We start from the raw sequence: 18,996 nt of genomic DNA, 5'->3' as shown, positions 1-18,996 counted from the left end.
CACCCCACACCCAGCCGGGGTCCTTTCATAATAACAACATGGCTGCCCTCTGCAGAGGCAGACACCGGTGGAAAAGGACTAATTGTTTGCATGTTTTGACAAGAAACCTGACAGGTAACGTGACGTTGTGTTCTTGTATAGAAACATGGAGCGGACCTGTGTGAACAGTTGGAGGTGTTGTCAGCGCACAGCTAGTTACACACCTGGAGAAACAGGCGTAATGTTACCACAATTTGGGGATTTTCTGTCGTCAAACAGTTATATTTGAGGTACAAGGCAATGAATTGAAAGCTAATTTAAGCCAAACTCATTTTAAAAATGTGCTGTTTTAAAGCTCTTTGCTTAATTGATGCACTACTCGATGGTGCCCCACGCACTGTGGATGCTGAGGTCCATTTCAAATGACAAACAAGTAGCCTAACCATGTCTACATTTATAATTAGTTTAAACTATAGAAACTGCCGTCCGTGTCAGAGGAGCAATATGACGGGAATAACATTAAAAACCGATACGTTAAGATTAAATAAACGCTAGTGTAAATATAGTGACTTGTGGTGTATATTGAAAGGAAGTGGAGAAGGTTACTGCGTCACATCACAAAAGTAAATCCAAATGAATTTGCCAAGCGTTTGAATGATGTTAAAGGACAGGTTCACAGTTTTTTTCAGTCTTTCTTGAAACTGTTTCTTGAAACAACAGTAAGGTGTCCAAATGAACACAATCATTCCTCTTGTTCATACTGACCATTAGAATATTCCTTCATAATGCACTTACAATGTAAGTGATGGGGGACAAAATCCACAGTCCTCCATCTGTGCAAAAATGGATTTAAAAGTTTATCTGAAGCTAATATGAAGCTTCAGTCGTCCAAATGAGTCAAATCAAGTAGATATCTTTCAATGTCACAGTCTTTTTAGTGTCAAAGTCCCTCTTTTTGTTACTATACTTCCACTTCAGCTCAACATGGAAACACAAAGAGCGAATTTGATGCTAAAACAGACTGTAAATGTAGCAGATATCCACTTGATATGACTAACTCTGACTGCCGAAGCCTCATATAAGCTTCATATCAACTTTTAAATGCATTTTCATCACAAAATGACTGTGTGGACACACTGCAGATTTTTGGCTCCTATCAGTTACATTGAAAGTGCATTTGAAGGGGATCTTTTAACAGCCAGTGTGAACAAGAGGAATGATTACAGCGAGGAAAACCTCTTTCACTGTTTTTATGGACACCTGACTGTTGTTTTAAGATACACTTGAGAAATTGTGAACATATCCTTTAAAGGGAAATTAACCAATTTTCAACCATTATTGTATCATTACAATGTGGGTAGTGTATGCAAATGAACAAAGTTTAACTTCCCTCCATGTTGCCTGCACCCAGAGCTCCCTGCTCATTTGCCAGCAAAAGCCCACTGGACTGAGGAGATCTTCTACAACTAGCCTATGTTTTGTCATTTTCTGTAGTGGTGCCTTTAAGGACTGTCAAATGTGGGTCTCCCGAAACACTACGCCTACCATATTACACCAGCGATAGGGAGAAGTAGACACTAAAACATCGTACTACTAAATACTTTAAATATCAGCATATTTGGAAGAACACTAGTTTCATGTTACAAGGCCGAATATTGCGCTGTGGAATCAGATAACAGTGTGGTAGAGGAAGGGACCCCTGGAACTACGTTACAGCTGCAGCTGAAAGATAGGCGCTGCAGCCGGGGTAGCTTTGCAGCATCGACTAGTGACCGATGAGGGTCGTGAGAGAGAATGGACACAGACTGAAAACTCCTGACTTAGTTTTCTGACAGAATATTATATCGGACTTTAACTCTGAATACAGAACAGTGAACAATGACTGTGTTAAAGGTGCAGTGTGTAGGATTTAGTGGCATCTGGCTTTGAGGTTGCAGATTGGTACAAACTGAATACCCATCCCCTCCCCCTCCCCTTCCAAGCATGTTGGAGAACCTATGGTGGCTGTGAAACGTACGAAAAATGTGAAAGATCTCCTCTAGAGCCAGTGTTTGGTTTGTCCATTCTGGGCTACTGTAGAAACATGGTGGTGCAACATGGTGGGCTCCGTGAAAGAGGACCTGCTCCCTATGTAGATATAAAGGGCTCATTCTAAGGTAAAGAAAACACATCAATTCTTATTTTCAGGTGATTATACACTAATTAAAACACACTTATAATTATTATATTCCATTTCTGCCAAGTCTGTTCCACTAGATGCCACTAAATTCTAAACATTGCATGTTTAAGTTACCTGGAAGTTAACTTTTGCGGCTGCATCCAGCTTAAGCACAATCCAGGGTCCAGCTCCTTGTCGTCAAGTATAGGTAAAAGAAAGTTTTTGGTTGCATCCATGATTGTTTCCCAAAACAAGCTCAAATGGAGACGGCAGACTCAGAGATGTTTTTACTGTCCATCAGCAGCTCTGGCTTGTGTGCAGCTGTGCAGCTCAGTAAGTTTGCACACCGGTACAATATATCCAGACTCAATGAGGAAAAACATTTTGTAAATGAAAATAAGACTCAGTTAAGAGATATAACACGGCTCAGTCTTTGCTAAACGGCTGCTCTGCTGGCCATAAACACAATGTCAGTAGAGTCAGTCAGTCTGATTGGACGGGATGTGTGCAGTGCATTCTGGTTGTTGTAGGTTTCTCCCTTAAGAGCAGTGTGGGGAATCTACAGCCTTTTTCTCAGTTTGCTCTAGTCATAGAGCACCAATTTAAAAAAATAATTGTTTTAATAGTTTTAAAAAATCATCATATTCACTGTGAATTTTCCCTTTAAGTGTGGTTTCCTTATGACATTTTAAGCTATCTAACTCTATCTTAACAACTTTATATATGGCAGGGAAGTATGACTATGACCTGGTGGTTATTGGCGGTGGGTCAGGAGGGCTTGCCTGTTCCAAAGAAGGTGAGATCTTTTCAAATGTCTGTGCTTAATGTTCCTCTATGCTTTGCACAGTGATTTCTATCTAATAATAACCTGACGATATATATTTGTGGTTTACAGCTGCACAGTTGGGACAGAAAGTTGCTGTTTTAGATTATGTGGAGCCATCTGTTAAAGGTAAGATACATTTTCTGTGTTGTCAGTTACAAAATTACAAAAACAAATTTCCACTCAACATAACATGGAATTGAGATTCAAAGACACCATCGTAAAGTATGTGAGAAATTCTTTTCCAAACAGGCACCAAGTGGGGTATTGGTGGCACGTGTGTTAATGTTGGCTGCATTCCTAAGAAGCTCATGCATCAGGCTGCTCTACTTGGCGCTGCAGTCAAAGATGCTAAGAAGTATGGCTGGCAGATCTCAGGGCCAATCTGCCATGACTGGTAGGTCTAAACCAAGTCCAATATTGTACGACAGTGGCTCATCAACTTAAAGGAGAAGTGATACTCATGCTGAGACACCGTCAACATTGAAAATGAGTGGCTCAACAGCACCATCTAGTGACATAACTGCAATAGAACAAAAGACATTACTTGAGGTTAGAACATTAATTCTGAATGGGAATGATGTGATTCATTTCTCCCAAAGGTACACATAGTGCTTTAATTGTTCACTCTGTTCACCTTGCTCATTTCATTCATAACCTTTTAGATGATCTTTTCTACACAGTCCATAAGGGAATATGAGACAGCTCACCATCTTTTTTTATTTGATGGCCTAACAGCTATTGTTTGGGCTTCGTTGTTTTTTTGGTTCCCCTCATTCAACTATGCATGTGAGCCAACAAACCCACAGTAAACATCTTTTCTGCTGTGTCATGTCAGTTCAGAATTGCAGTGGTCTGGTCTGTTTATACTAGAGCTGCTACAATTAGTCCATTGACAGAAAATTAATCAACAACAGTTATGATAAATGTTTAAGAAATGTTTAAGCTGAAAATGCCAAATGTTTGGTTCCAGGTTTTTGAATGCACTCAAACATAAGAATCTGCTGCATTTTTGAGTTTTCCATTATAGTAAATGGAAAATTTGCAGGGTTTTGACTGTTGGTCAGGCAAAACAAAGCATTTCAAGATGTTACATTGGGCTATAGGAAATTGTGATGGTAATTTTTCACTGTTTTCAGATGTTTTATAGACCAAACGATTAATCAGTGAATAGAGAAAATAATCAACAGATAAATCGATAATGAAAATAATCATTATTTACAGCCGTGGTTCATAGTATTACCTCTTGTGTGTTTTCCAGGGCCACCATGGCAGAGGCTGTTCAAAACCACGTCCGGTCTCTCAACTGGGGTCACCGAGTTCAGCTCCAGGACAAGTAAGTGACATCATCTTTCATTTGATAATCAATTTAAAGACAGTAAAATAAGTAGGAATTAGGGAGTTACTCCTCCCATTTGATTTGAGGGTTGGTTCATCTGACATTAAGAAGTTACTGTAGGGATTTATAATGTTCCATGATACTGTTTTTTTCACAGGCTCTTACCACCTACCAGGAGTAAAAATATCAATCTGGCTTCTTAAGTCAATCTCTAGTGCTGTGTATGTTCGACTTATGGCAAAAGCTGAAATTTCCGTAAAATAATCTTACATTATTTACTCTGATGTCTGTTTTTTTTTAACTTTTTGCTCATTTTTATGGCATGAGTTGCTGAAGGCTGTACCTTTCCGTTGGTACACACAGCTGAAGGATTGATAGTCAGCGACCACATGTTGATTGAGTAGCTGGCTGGAGGGCAAACAGGTGTTAACCTCAGTGTGAATGTACCCGAGCTTCACCTGCAATAATATGAATTGAATGAGATCCTTTGCTTCAGCATATTAGTAATGATCCTGATACGATTTAATTTGATTTTAATGAACAATAAACCAAGGGAGCTTTCAGCCTATTAATTACAAACATACTAATAAATGAGAACGGATGTTAAATGAATGTCCTACTTTTAATCAGTAATAATTAAGCAATAAACTTGGTGTGAGTGGTACTTAGCAGTTAGCAGGTGAATATTTAAAATGGCAGTTGTGAGTACAGATACAGTATGTCAACAAAGACTGTCTGTATATTGCTTGAATTAAAATGTCTTTCTCATACTGAGCTTATACTAAGAAGATATTCTTAAATTAATTAAAAACAAAAATTAAAATGTACAGTTTAAATTGAATGAAATACTGTATGTTAATATAAAAAATTATTATTACTGAATTTAACTTCCATTTTCCAGTCCAGTGTTATGTACATGGCAATAACTCACTCTCTAATGCTGTATATATATTTTACACACTGTGGCTCCCTTTTGGTTTAGTTGTCATTTCAAATTTGAGTTCATTAATTGAAAACAAGAAGGAATGAGTTATAAATAAAATAGCTAATACACATTTTTACGATAAAAATGCAATCTCTGTTGGCTCAGTTCACTCAGCCTCACCCTCTGTAGACTTGAAAGGCGGCTGCAAAATGTCAGTAGTTTACTTCTTGAATGGGAACCGAGGCTTTGGTCAGCTTGATTTCTTAATTATACAGTTAAAGTGTCCATAGAAACTGCTGTCAAAGCATATACTCAGTATGTATGACACTGATCCATAAAGAGATAATAGCATTGAATCTACTGTACATCCCCCGTCCTCTTCATGGCAAAAGAGAATATAGTAACTTACAGAACCTCTTCTGTTGTTCAGCCCTGTAATGGTTTTATTGGTAACTTCTTCTTTCATAATTTTTTTCAATATATTTTTTTTCTGATTAAAAGATGTAGTGTGCAGTGATGTGAACAGTAGGAATTAGTAGCTAATAATCAGAGGGAGAGGGAATGACAATGGGGTAATGCTTCGCCAGCAGCAACCAGCTGTTTATCTTCTGCTTTGCAGGAAGGTGAAATATCTGAACATCAAAGGAAGCCTGTTGGATGAACACACCGTCAAAGGACTTTCCAAAGCAGGGAAAGAGGTGGGCAATTATTTATACATCCAGGAAGTCAAATTGATAATTGCAAATCAGTTTAAAAATGTTATGAATGACTTCTTAAAACATGTTTTACATTGTTTTATGTAGCTGGTTTTTACTTGCATTTTTTGCAAGTGAAATCTTTTTGCATCCTTTGTTTGTATACTGAGGATGTTTTTATACATATTTTACAATTTTTTATATTTTTACAATTTTGATTTTGCTCGCACTTTCTATTTTTACTATTTTGTTTTCTTTTCCTTTTAATAAATTTAAATATCTGCATTTAGATAAGTTTCATGTTTCTTTCTGCTTCTTATTAAATCAATAAATTAAAGTGCAAAGTCTTATGCATGCCCCCATTCCTACTGATAGCAATGTTACTTGTTTCAATGATTTTAAAGTGTTTCCATCATCACCTTAATGCAGAATACTGTGGAGACCACTTGCTTTCATTTGACATTTCCTTGTTTTTTGAAGGATATGAACAACGCCTGTTACTTCAAAATTTTCCTCCCTCTCATACAGACGATCCTGACTGCCAAGAATATTGTGATTGCTACGGGTGGACGGCCGAAGTACCCCACAAATGTAAGTATCACTGTTTTCATCATTCACCCCCAGGATGTTTTTGTCTTTGTCTGCCAGTGTGTGTTTGTAGACAAATGAGAAAATGACAACCTACAGCGACAGAGAATCTAAAACCACTGAAGTGGAGATTTATTATAATACTGTTTGCATGCTTTATACTGCTTGTAGCACACATACCAACCTTAACACACCCTCTTTCCTTGTTTGTTTTGTTGAACATTATTGATAGATCTGTCCATAGTTGATTTATAGCTTATTAGTTCTGTTCAAAGCTTTAACTCTTATTCCAGATCCCGGGAGCGATGGAGCACGGCATCACCAGTGACGACATATTCTGGCTAAAAAAGTCACCTGGAAAAACGTGAGCTCACCCTCCACCTACCCACACACACACACATACACACACCTTATATTAAATTGATGCAATCAGTTTTTGTTTTTCCATCCTGCTACCAGTGTTTTTTTTTGTTTTTTTTTTTACTGACATGACAGTGAACCTTGACGCAACAATTTGGCTACTGCTTCACCCCTAACATAATGATATCACCCTTGAATATGCATACATTTTAACACAGGTAGGATAGTTGTCGTCACTCTCTACACAATGAGATACAATGGAAACAGAACCTCTAACCTGTGCAGTATTAATGCCTTGCTCTTCCCACCATGCCACCTCACTCGCTGACACGACACGTCCCGCTGTCATGCACTGTAATCATTCATCAGTGACATGCAGTTTGTTTTTCTCTCTTCCTGTCAGCCTGTCCTCGCCTCATGATTCAGATTAGCAGCGTGCATCCTGACCTTTACTGAACAAGCCCTTTAATCCAGCCATTTAGCTCCTGTCATCACCTGGTTAATTGGTCTTTCCCTGACGTTTCCTCTTGGCACAACCCGTAGACGGTGACTAGTGGTTGCGGTATACCTGGGTTGCAGTGGTTGTTTGCTTCATGGTGACAGATAAGCGGAAATAATTATTCCGATATTCAAGCTATTTATGAATCTAGGTTGTCTTCGCCTGCATCGGCACAGGGTTTTTAATTGTCTTTATTTACATTCTTTTTTTTAAATGCAGATTTTGATTGTTTTGGCTGATAATTAGTGCTGGTGTATTTTTTGACACTGGCTTTAGAGCATCTTGTTCCATTGTCTGTTTTGTTTAAGATCATCAGTTCCTTAATAATTTTTCTATCAAAAAATGTGTACAGTAGTCTGCTATTCAGCTTTTCGACCACTTGGTGGCAATACAAAATCATTCATAGTGAGCAAGTCTTTTTTTGTGGACAGCGATGATCAAGGTGAGTGCACTGTAACCATCCTTAAACAATTACCACTGTAGCATTCACCCATTCAACAAAACACCTTTGTATACGAAGCAGAATTAACCACTCAGAGAGACCACTTGAGCTCAGGAAGTGCTTTGATGCCAGAGTGGGAGTCCTGTAACTCCCTGGAGGCAGAAAGTGGCTAGCTGTGAAATAGCGTTAGCTTTGGCTTCCTCTATAAGGGCACTAAACCACACACACTAGTCGGAGCTGGTAATGTTGTTGTGCTGCAGAGCTGTCAGCTGTGCAGGTGAGGTCCGAGAGGCTGTTTCTGCAGGCAGGGATAGAGTGGGAGGGGGTCCAGGCGAGTGATGGGTGTCTAATGGGCCTTGGAGCACATACACGCCTGAGTAACAAAGTTGGCCCCGGGGCCGAAGCCCGGAGCTGCCTGCCATCATCATGTTAGCAGGAGACAGCACTGAGCACGTGCCAGTGAGTTGGAGCAATATGTAGGATTGTGTAGTGGGTCTAACTCTGCGTTGCGTTTTGTAATGGACTACACAACCCATAATTATCTTTCAGCAGCATAACTTGCTTGCAATTTTAGAGAAACAAAAGCATTGTTAGGGTCTCTCTTGCATCAATGCTCTCTGAGTCTTCCCAGGAAAAAGTCCTGCACAAAAAGAGGGAAGAGTGCCTATATGCTCACTAACATCCCAAAAGGATAAAGAAAATTTTCAGAAAACAAATTAAGATATTCTTTCAGAAAAAGAATATATGGTCATGCATAAACAAAGTATTCACAGGGTCTCTTACATAAATTCATTCCTGTGCCTAAATAATACCATTAACAGAGTCACTAAATGTCTCACACTAGCCAACATGCTCACAACAAAACACTCAGTACTGTAGTATTGTAAGCTACTAGGCAGCCCTGCCACACACATGCCTCAACAAAGCATAACACATGAAGTTTGTGTAATTAAACAATCACTTCTTGTTAAAACACAGAATATAGCCATTTTATAGGGAAGTGTTTTCATTCTACATTACAGCACATTTACTCTACTAAAAATGTAGGAAATATAACACTTCAAGTGTTAACGTGCTCCCATCAAAATATATAGTTCAACAACATACACTGCTACATTTCCACATACTGTATATCGGTTTGATAAATGCCAGGCCAGTTAAATGTCATCTACTTCAGATAAGTATTTGGAAATGTTGCAGTTTGTTTAAATACAGTTCTTATTTATTTATTTATTGTATCGGTGATCAATATTAATGAATAATACTGCTTGCCCATGAAAAGCCCCTCTTGAAAAATTAAACATTTTGATCAGATTTCAGTTCTGTTGTTTTTCATTATTAGTAATTGTGTGTCTCTATCTTGCTCTGACAAGAATGGAACAGGAAAAATATTTTGGCATTAAAATGTAAAATTGTGCTTATTGACAGGCGTCTTGGAGTCTGTTTTTCAGATCTGCAGTTAGAATTTTTGCATTTTTTAAACCAAACATTACTAGACAAAATAAATGAATCAGGTGTTGTGTGATTTAATGGTCAAATGGCCCGTGGTTCAAGCTATTCTCTTTGTTACATTGTCATGCAGCCCGTGTAGCTTTGGCAAGACTAAAAACCAAAACGGTGACTTTAATCTGTAGCCCATGAGACTGGTCAAACGGAAACGCTATCAGGAAATGTAAGAAACATTGAATAAAAAATATCAAAGTTGGACTCACATCAAGCTTTTTGCAACAAAACCTACCCACATTGTCGACAGACACACAAGAGTATCCGAATCCAGTGTGTTTTTTAATTTGTGTTGAAGCTTCTGAAGAACTGCTCAAGGTTAGCAAGCAGCCACAGACGGTGAAGTCTTGGCCAGAGCTCCCAACCACACGCTACCACTCCACTGTCAGGGGCCAAGTCTCAAGAGTTTTATAATGTGTCTGTTTGTTTTGTGGCTCCTTGTCCAATTTGTTACCTCAGATTAGAGTCCAGCTGGCATAAAAAATGAGTTGTATCACACAATAACCACACGTATGGACCAGCCAGCCTTACTATTATTCTTCAGTAACTCCCACATTTATAGTTTTGAGTGTTTTAAGCCTCTGTTATGTTCCTTAATTCAGCATGGCACTTTGTGTCAAACATAGATGAAAATCAAAGCGGAGAGCAGAAAATGGATTGATGTTTCTATATTTTTGTGCAGCTAAGATATGATATGCTGAAGATATGCTGAACTGACTACACTATAAAATCAAGTCGTTAAAGCAAGACTGTCAGAGATTAGATTCTCCTGATCTTACCTAAACAGTGAATGCAATTATATTACTGTACAGTATGTGTGGTACATTATAAGCTGGATATAATGGTACTTACAGTATAGTAAATGCTCATATGGACATGACCTGTTTTAATTTGGATGCTTCTGATTTATCTTCGGTATATGCTAGGTTTGTCCCCAGGCTGGTGAACAGAATGCATGTTACAAAGGTTCTACTCATTAAGAAGATACAAGCTTATTTGTGTAGCTGGTATGTGCAGGATTGTGATATATGTTATGTAACTGTATCTACATTCAGTGTACTTGCATTGAAGCTGAATAAACTGTTTTGCTGGTAGAAAAATGTGTTGCAGCTGTACAGACTCCAGAACAGAGTGAAATGCAATCAAACACAATGTGGAAGAAGAAAGGGTAGAGGAAAGGAGACAGTTTCTCAGTGATGAAAGTGTAGAATCAAGCTAAAGCTTTCTGCCTAATCTTCTTTAAGCCACTTCACAATACGTGCTAAGTGCAGCTGTGCATTACACAGACATTGGGAGGATGGGCACTGGGGCTTTTAGTGGTTAATGTTAGCAAGGACAAGGGCAGGATGTGCTGCAGGCACCCCGAGCTGTCAGGTGGAGCAGACCTAAGGTATGGAGGTCTGGGTTGTAGCGGTAAAAACAAGGGAGAGAGAGGGGCCTCATCCATGCGGGTGATGGGCTTCACTCAGCGGGCTGATGTGTGGACTTGAGCCCTGAACATGGCACACCCCATCCGCAGGGATTAGCTTAAACGCTAGCAATTAGCCCTCCTCAACATCATAGATCTCAGGGTTGGATTTGAAGTGTGATTCACCTGGACCACACACACACACTTATACACACACACAAATAGCTTTTACTGGCCCCTTTTTCTACATTTTCTTCACACCTCTTCACTTCCCTCAGAGGTTATGAAGTTTTATAATTCATCACCTCTCTAATTCTAGGATTTAAAGTAAACATTTTCAGCTTTGGACTTGCTTTGTTTTATTTGGCCAAAGTGCACTGCATAGACTGACTGTCATATAGACGACCTGTATTTTGATTGTATTATTAGTTCTGCTAAAGAGCTTCTCTTTATTTGTGTTTTGCAGGCTTGTGGTCGGAGCCAGCTGTATCCTTTGTCTGCCAGAGAGCTTTTAAATGGAGCCACTGCACGAGTCCACTGGTGATCAGTTGAGGAAGAGTGATGTTATAAACTTAACATTGGCATCAGACTAGTGTGAAATAGTACAAATAACTCTTAGCATTTGTTTTAAACTCAATGTGCCATATCTGCAAATACACCGAGTGTGAAATACATTATCCACATGTCATTTAGGAAATCATTACAAAACAAATATTTTTCCAAATACAATTCATCCATTATCTTGTTTAAATGCTGCTGTTTGACTGTTTTCACCTTATTCTTAAGCGAGCTACTTGGTGTGCAAGAATGTCAGTATTTATTTTTATGGCCACACATCAGGTGCTACTGCACATGAAACTCAATAAAAACACTATAATCCTCAACCTGCTGTTGCTCAGATGTGGCTCTGGAGTGTGCAGGGTTCCTCACAGGCATCGGCTTGGACACCACAGTGATGGTTCGTAGCATTGCCCTCCGGGGGTTTGATCAGGTATGGCTCCCTGTGCTACAGTCTATATTTTGGACATCATGATAGTGATTTTGTCATGTTTGATGTGGGTATTTGCCTTTGATTTGTGCAGCAAATGGCAGGTCTAGTGACAGACTACATGGAGGCTTATGGAACCAAGTTTGCATGGAAGTGCGTCCCCAAGAGAGTAGACAAACTCTCCTCAGGAGCCTTTCAGGTGACCTGGACTGACATCCAAACAGGCAACGAACACAAGGATACCTACGATACTGTGTTGTGGGCAGTTGGTGAGTGTGTGCGTGCAAGTTTGTGTGTGTCACATATCTGGGTTAATTCACATAAATCTGAAATTAACTTGCATTAACTCTACATTAATGTAGAATGTAATATTTTAGCAACCTGCTCCACAAAAGCAAGTCTGCACCAGTGCTGACTTGTCATTCTCCATTACCCTTAACCAGCAGTGCGACTGCCTGATGATTGAGGAAACATAACTTTAATCTAAGTTGCGACTTGCTATTTTTATCAGAATTGAGATCATGTACCTAAACCTATTGCTACATTTTCCTGCACTGACTATTCCTGGTTGATTTGAAATCTCAGAATGTGCAATGTGTAAAGTAAAGAAACATCAACCATCAAAAACAGAACATATAATCTATTTTATATCACATGCTGATATTACACATCACAGTTAACCAGTGCCTGCAGTACTGTGCAAAGGTTTTAGGCACTAAACGTTAAGTGAGGATGCTTTAAAAAATAATGCCATGAATAGTTTTTATTCATCAATTAACTTCATACAGAGTGCAGTAAACAGAAGAAACTTAAGTCAAATCAATATTTGGTGTGACCACGCTTCGCCTTTAAAACAGCACCAGTTCTCCTCAGTATACTTGCACTCAGTTTTTCAAGGTACTTGGCAGGTAGAGTTTGTTGCACTTGTCCCCAAGTGGCCAAAATAGAATTGAATACAGGTTTGGATATAAAAATAATGAGTCTCTTGTATAAAGCACATCTTTATAGGGACTCTCCACTGATTTTTTTACAAATAATGATCAGTTTACTTGTCATCAAGAATACTACTCAGCCTGTGAAAACAGTTGTGCAATGTCCTCTGTGGCTCTACACAGACTCTACAGTCTGAAAAATAACCCTAATGATGTCATCGTGTTATCTCAGCTTGGATTTGAAGATGACAGATTTAAAAAAGAAAGCATGTATTGCAAACTGAGGGCAGGGAATCTGAAAGATGTTGGCATTTAACAGGCAACAAGGGGCTAACAAAATATATTAAATATCATTATGGGATGTAGGATCCTGTGTTTTTGGAGCTCGGCCCATAATAGGAACTAAATGTCAGAATAGTTTGAACCAGTTATTTCTGGTTAAAACCAGTGCACTCAACTCTCCAACTTTATGAAGTGCAATACTAATATGGTGGAGTGCCCCTTTAAGATGTCCCAATAGTTACAAAAAACTACTCGGCATATTTGTTTAATTGCTAGTCAATAGATGCAGTCCACAGTACAGTAATTAACTCTTAAATCTCTATTTTTAAAACATCCTTTTGGATTATATGTGATACAGCGCCTGTATTGTTTCATTCTGATATAACAATACATCCCTGAAATAAAACACTGGTATCACTGTTTTTTGTCTCCACCACCGCCAATTTCATTTTCGTCCTCAATAGAGTGCAGTGTCAGCAGATAGCAGAGGAATCAAGGCTGAAAACAAAGTAATAAAGCCTGAGTGATGGGGATGGCCAGGGGAAGTGTTAATCACCCAGTGCTGGCTCTCTGGCTCTGTGGTTGGAGAGGGGCAGGACGGGGCAGGATGCACCCAGGCACAGGGTCACAGCGTTCCCCTCTTTGTTGTCCCTCTCTGGGCTCTTCCTGTCCATGCCAGCCCTGCGGAAACCAACCCGGCATCTGTCACTGCCATCCCTGCCCGCAGCCCTCTGCCTGCCATTACTGCCAGCCTTTCTCCTTGTCTTTTGTCCATTCTATTCTATCTATCTATCATTTCACATCTCCCGTTCCACCAGCAGCATGAGTAACAATGGAGTGAACATCCGTCGGTTTATTTGTGTTGAACGCTTTCAAAGACAACGGCGTGCTTCCAAACCAGACTGATGCTGAGTCTGTGTGTGTGTTCGTGTGTGTCTGTGTGTGTCTTTGTGTTGAGAGGGTCCTTTTGCTCTATGCGTGTGACAGCAACAAGGATGTGCGTGACCCTGCAGCTGAGATGACGTTCGGTCTTCCCTCCCGCTGCTGAATTCCCACATCGTCTCCGTGTGAGACTGGGGGTGAGAATGATAATTGCATTGAGTGCATGTATCAGTAGGTTTTTGACATGCGTGAGATGCTGCAATCCTTATATTTCCTATCTTCATGAGAGTGACAGTTCCCACCTGAACTCAGTCAAGGACCCAGCTAAAACAGGCATACAAACTATGTTGGTTTCAGTCCACAGTGCACCAAACTACTGAGTATTTTAGCCTGTTTTTAGCCTTTTATACGTTTCCTGGTTCCTTTTACTTTTTCAAAAGGAACAGATGTGATTTTTGTCAAATAGCATCACCACAAGTTTAATTTCCTTCACCTTATATCAAAACAATGTTACATATTAAAAAGGCTTTCAATAATTGCCCTAACACCAGCAGCAACAACTGATTTGTGTTTGTGCTTCTAGCTAAAACCGTGTAAGGACTCAGCCCACTATATCCATGACAGCTTTTGTTCCCATGCAGTTTAGTGAGAAAGCAGTAACAACATGGCCTCTGCTCTTTGATGTATATGTGCAGGAGTTATGAGTACAAGGCCACTTCCCTTTACTGTGACCTTACACTAGACGCCAGGCAGGGTCCCAGGCCTCTGTGGAGTTATTAAAGGCCAGAGGGGAGCAGGGGACAGTATCACCACTGTCTGCTACATCCTTCTCCCTAGCCCTGTCTCCCTCCACCTTTCCCCTGCTCCTTCCTGGCCGTACGGCCGCTCCCATGTCCAGGTGTGCCTGCAGAAACACACCAGGAAACAGAACATTTCCACACTTCCTGTCTGCATGCAGACAGTGGGCACATTAGTCTTTCTCCTCATTGCACTCTACAGTACTCAAGGATGTCCCAGTGTTTTTACAGGATCTTTGGAGTTTCAACTCAAATGTATTTCTAATGAAACAACATTGCCTTTCTTAGTATTATAAGTTAATGAGGACATTCCTGAATGATGCTCCTCTGTCTCTCAGTCTTTTTCTATCAAACATTGCAAACACTTACTTACAGTACAGTCGTGGAATAGCATGTGAAGTGGCCAAATACACACTTAATCTATGTAGACTGCATCTATAGAGATGTTTTTTGGGTTTGGTTGCTGCAAGCTAATAAATATCAATTCCAAAAATAGTATCAGCAATTTAAACCCTAATATTGGCTTATAAGCAGTACATTTGAAGTGAATACACCACCATTTAATAATCTTTTTCTCTCTCAAATTAAAGATGTGGCTCTCAATTTAAGCTTTTTGGTTATCATGGTGTAGCATTGGTATTTGTGAACAAACACATTGGAAATGTAAGTAAATGGAAGTAAAGAAAGAAAATATACAGCTAAATGCTCACAGGCTGAGACATTTATTCATTTTTTATTTATGAAAAAAGCAATCAAAATTTGGTTAAAAAAAAAAAAAATATTAGAATAAGTCAAAAGGTCTGAGGTGACCTTGCTGAGCCTTACCTGTAGAAATTGTTTTGGCATATGTGTTTCTCTGTAACATTAAATGTTAATTAAATAAGTAACAATCAAAGGTAAAGTTTGTGAGAAAAAAATATCTTTATTTTTATTCAGAGTTAAACACTCTCAGCTAATCTGCTTCATCAGGACTGTGTGGGAGTGGTTTGATCAGATTTGATTGACACTGCCAGTCTCCTATGAAATAATCAGAACTGCTCTAACTTGTGCAGAAAATAGTGTGTTCAATCACTCATAGTAGCTGATTGAGAAAATAGGTTTTCATGGCCTTTAAACTCTGTCTCAGTGGCGGCTGGTGACTCAAAAAATTGGGGAGGACAGGAGGAAAACCAACATGGAATCTTACAATAAACCGCATCAAACTATATTATTGTCCCCCACCTGCTGAAATTGGAGGGGTGAGGGGCAATTTTATATGCCAATAAAACAATTTGCTTTCAAAAACAAAAACCCCTGAGTGATGAAAAGGCTGCTTCTTTAAAGACATTTAGCATATACATAAGAAGAAGAAATGCTTATTTTAGCAGTGGAGTAGTTCAGAATGTGTCATTTTACCAACAAAGTTAAATTCAAATTTATAGTATTGTTCTATTGTGACAACAGATTTATGTTCTCATCAAAAACAGAAAACATATCACATGATCTACACATGTTTCCTGTGTATTTTCTTAGTAGACAGACATATATAAAGCACCACAAAGCTTATAATCTGATACAGGTTCAGATCAGTGCTGAACACTAGAAAGACTGAACATTAAAAACATTCACAGATCTAAAAGTGTAGGTTCACATCAGAAAGTATTAAGTCATGTATCAAATACATGACTTAGACACTCTTATCTGTATGCATGACATACAAAATATAGTCTACAAAGCTGACATGTTAACACTCGTTATTCTAGTTACTTTAAGCTATTACTCAATATACGACTCATCTTAAAAACAAACTGAAGAAATTGTCACAACAAGCAGCCAAGCCTCCTGCACACTCATTCACTAATCACACAACATCAACAGGTGATTGAACAACCACTCAAATAAAAACGGGATCAATTCCAAATGAATGAGTGAGTCCAGACAGCTCACTGTCACTTCAACAAGCAAACTACCCACAAGACATTATATGATCTTTGCTGCATTCTTGTTAAGGAGATAAATTCACACAATCGCCACACACAGAGACATTTAGCCATCAGAGATGAAATTAGTGACCAAAGAGACAGAAAGAGAGAAGCTGTATCTTACTCACGTTATCTGACGTCTTCTTCTTTCTTTCATGGAGATGAAGTATCCATGTCATAATGACCATTTGTGGCTGTTGGTCATCTTGTTCGTTAGTTAACAGAACTTTGTGGCTGTTGGTTAACCAGTCTGATATCATTATCAACAATGACAATCAAGCTAAGTCTCCTGGTTGTTTCTGCGGTTGCTTCTCTCTCCAGCCTCCCCGGTGGCATCCTGCCGCTGCTGCGCTGCACAGTCCAAATCCATTCCCCCCTTAGCTTAACAACAGTCCTTAACAGTCCTTCCATTCTTCCATGGATGTATAAACAGTCCTTCAGGCTGCTACAACAAGCTAACTGTTGCGTTGGCTAACGCAAGCAGCTATCTACTGCTCTTATCCACTGTTGCTACTCTGCCTTACAGTGGAGAGAATTGAAGATGAAATCTGGAAACTATCATTGGACCAACGCGATGTCAATATTGCATTCTGGTTGTTGATTGGTTAGGGTGGACGCCCTCCCTTGGAGCGTCATTTTTAGTGTCTTGTCCAATCATAGATTAGCATGAAAAAAAATGAAGTACATTAAATTCATGTGAGAGATCCCATCCTGAGGAGGACAGCAGGCACCCGTCCTCCTCTGCCCCCCACTCCCCCCCCACCACTTCACACTCACTGCCCTGCAGGTGTTGCTGCATTTTAACCAGAATTTCAATAATGGATTTTTTCCACAGATGAGAGAAAAAATATTTTATAAATAATACTGAGATTTGGTAATGGTTTATTTCAACTAAATATTCTTTTTAATATTTTGATCTCCCTCTTGCCTCTCAAAAAATAGAGGTGAAGCAACCCCCTCTGCCTCTATGGACCAGCCTCCACTGCTCTGTCTGCAATGTACGGTGTTGCTAATGTCAGAGAAAGCTCTTGCTGAGATGAGTAGAATGACTTGCGGTACATGTGGAAATAAAAGCATGGAGAGAGGGAGCAGAGTTTACAAGTAATAACAGTGACTTTGTAGGTTTAAGTGTGGACTGCACACATCTAATTTTTCGACATACAATGGTACTAATTCTCTAAAACTCAACAAACTGTCTAAAGAATAAATAGAGCTCACAAGACATTTCCTATACAATTGGGATATTTCATCATACACATACGCTACAGTAAGTATTTTTTCTACAGATAGTCAGCTCTTTATCAATTTGCATCTTAAAATCTTTTTTGGCCTGAAACAGAACACATAATCAATCTTTGGCATCCTGTATGATCTGTTGCCCCAAGAAAAATAACCTCGCCCCTTGCATTGCTCTCCCTTTTGTCTTTGTTCATTTGATTGATCAGATAAGCCTTCAGCTCTCATTTCAACTTGCAGAGTTTTGTTGTGGCTAATTAGCCTAGCGGTCTAGAGGCTTCCTCCTAATGTCACAACAGTCTTTGTTCATATTGGTCTATCTGTTGGACCATGGTGTGTGTGTGTTCAAGCGCCAAGCAAGTCCCTTATCAGCCAGCCCACTGTTGTTGTGTCCTCGCCACACAATGGAGCTGTGGTCGCTCCTGCAGCAGTGACCGGAGCTACAGACAGGAAGGCCAGATATGCAAAGAGAAAGTCTGTACCTACCAATGAGATTCTACCAGTTGGCCAATACTGATATTTTTGCAATATTTAATGCTGAAATTCAATATTTTTAAACCAGAAAATGCAAAAATATATTCTTGTCACAGTGGTAAAGTGGTAAAACAGGATGAAGACCATTATGGGACTCAAACTCAGAGTAATAAAATCTTTAAGGTCTCTTAGCTCTCTAAGTCAATACAACCCACCAAAAATGTAGGGACATTCTGGATATATCCTGAATAACACCGAATAGAGAACGACATGTATACGAAGGCTATTCCAGTGTAGTGGCCGCACAAAAATATTTACAAGCCCTGCTTGTGGGAATTCGTCTTTGCTGCCTAAATTCCCCTCTCTCCTCCCCTTCTGCGCTCTGCATCCCCTTCAACCACCCATGCTGTGGAGTATATAGACAGGTCCCTGTAGCCCCCCGGTCTGAGAAGAGGGGGAGGACGTTGTTCTTTGGCTCCAGCCAGGAAAAGGGTCTTGGGGGTTTGTTATTTTTGCTGTCCGATAGCATCTACATGGGTACCTCAGGGCCGGGTGTTTATTATGCTACCCAGGCAGGTTGTGAGGAGCTACGGAGAGGACGGTGGGGGGAGCGTGTGGTCCATGTTCCATCACCATGGAGACTCAGTGTCGACAGCATCAGTCAACCGTCCCCCAGGAAGTGTCAGAAATCGCACCTTGGGGTGTCCCCGAGGGTTGATGGGATC

General features: G+C 39.7%; 1 protein-coding gene across 1 annotated transcript in view; it reads left to right on the top strand.

The window, feature by feature from the left end:
• Positions 1-18,996, top strand: part of txnrd2.2 (thioredoxin reductase 2, tandem duplicate 2) — a 29,358-nt gene continuing 10,362 nt past the window's right edge. The window contains exons 1-11 of the mRNA XM_067603066.1: positions 1-114; positions 2,868-2,933; positions 3,033-3,089; positions 3,213-3,357; positions 4,222-4,296; positions 5,844-5,922; positions 6,448-6,510; positions 6,801-6,871; positions 11,186-11,205; positions 11,619-11,710; positions 11,802-11,976. Of these exons, the coding sequence (XP_067459167.1) occupies positions 39-114; positions 2,868-2,933; positions 3,033-3,089; positions 3,213-3,357; positions 4,222-4,296; positions 5,844-5,922; positions 6,448-6,510; positions 6,801-6,871; positions 11,186-11,205; positions 11,619-11,710; positions 11,802-11,976 (919 nt within the window). The 5' untranslated portion in view covers positions 1-38. The remainder of the gene's footprint in view (positions 115-2,867; positions 2,934-3,032; positions 3,090-3,212; positions 3,358-4,221; positions 4,297-5,843; positions 5,923-6,447; positions 6,511-6,800; positions 6,872-11,185; positions 11,206-11,618; positions 11,711-11,801; positions 11,977-18,996) is intronic.

This window comes from Thunnus thynnus, chromosome 2, assembly GCF_963924715.1.
Source record: "Thunnus thynnus chromosome 2, fThuThy2.1, whole genome shotgun sequence".
NCBI classification, from domain to species: Eukaryota; Metazoa; Chordata; class Actinopteri; order Scombriformes; family Scombridae; genus Thunnus; species Thunnus thynnus.
This window is presented reverse-complemented; position numbering and strand designations above follow the sequence as displayed.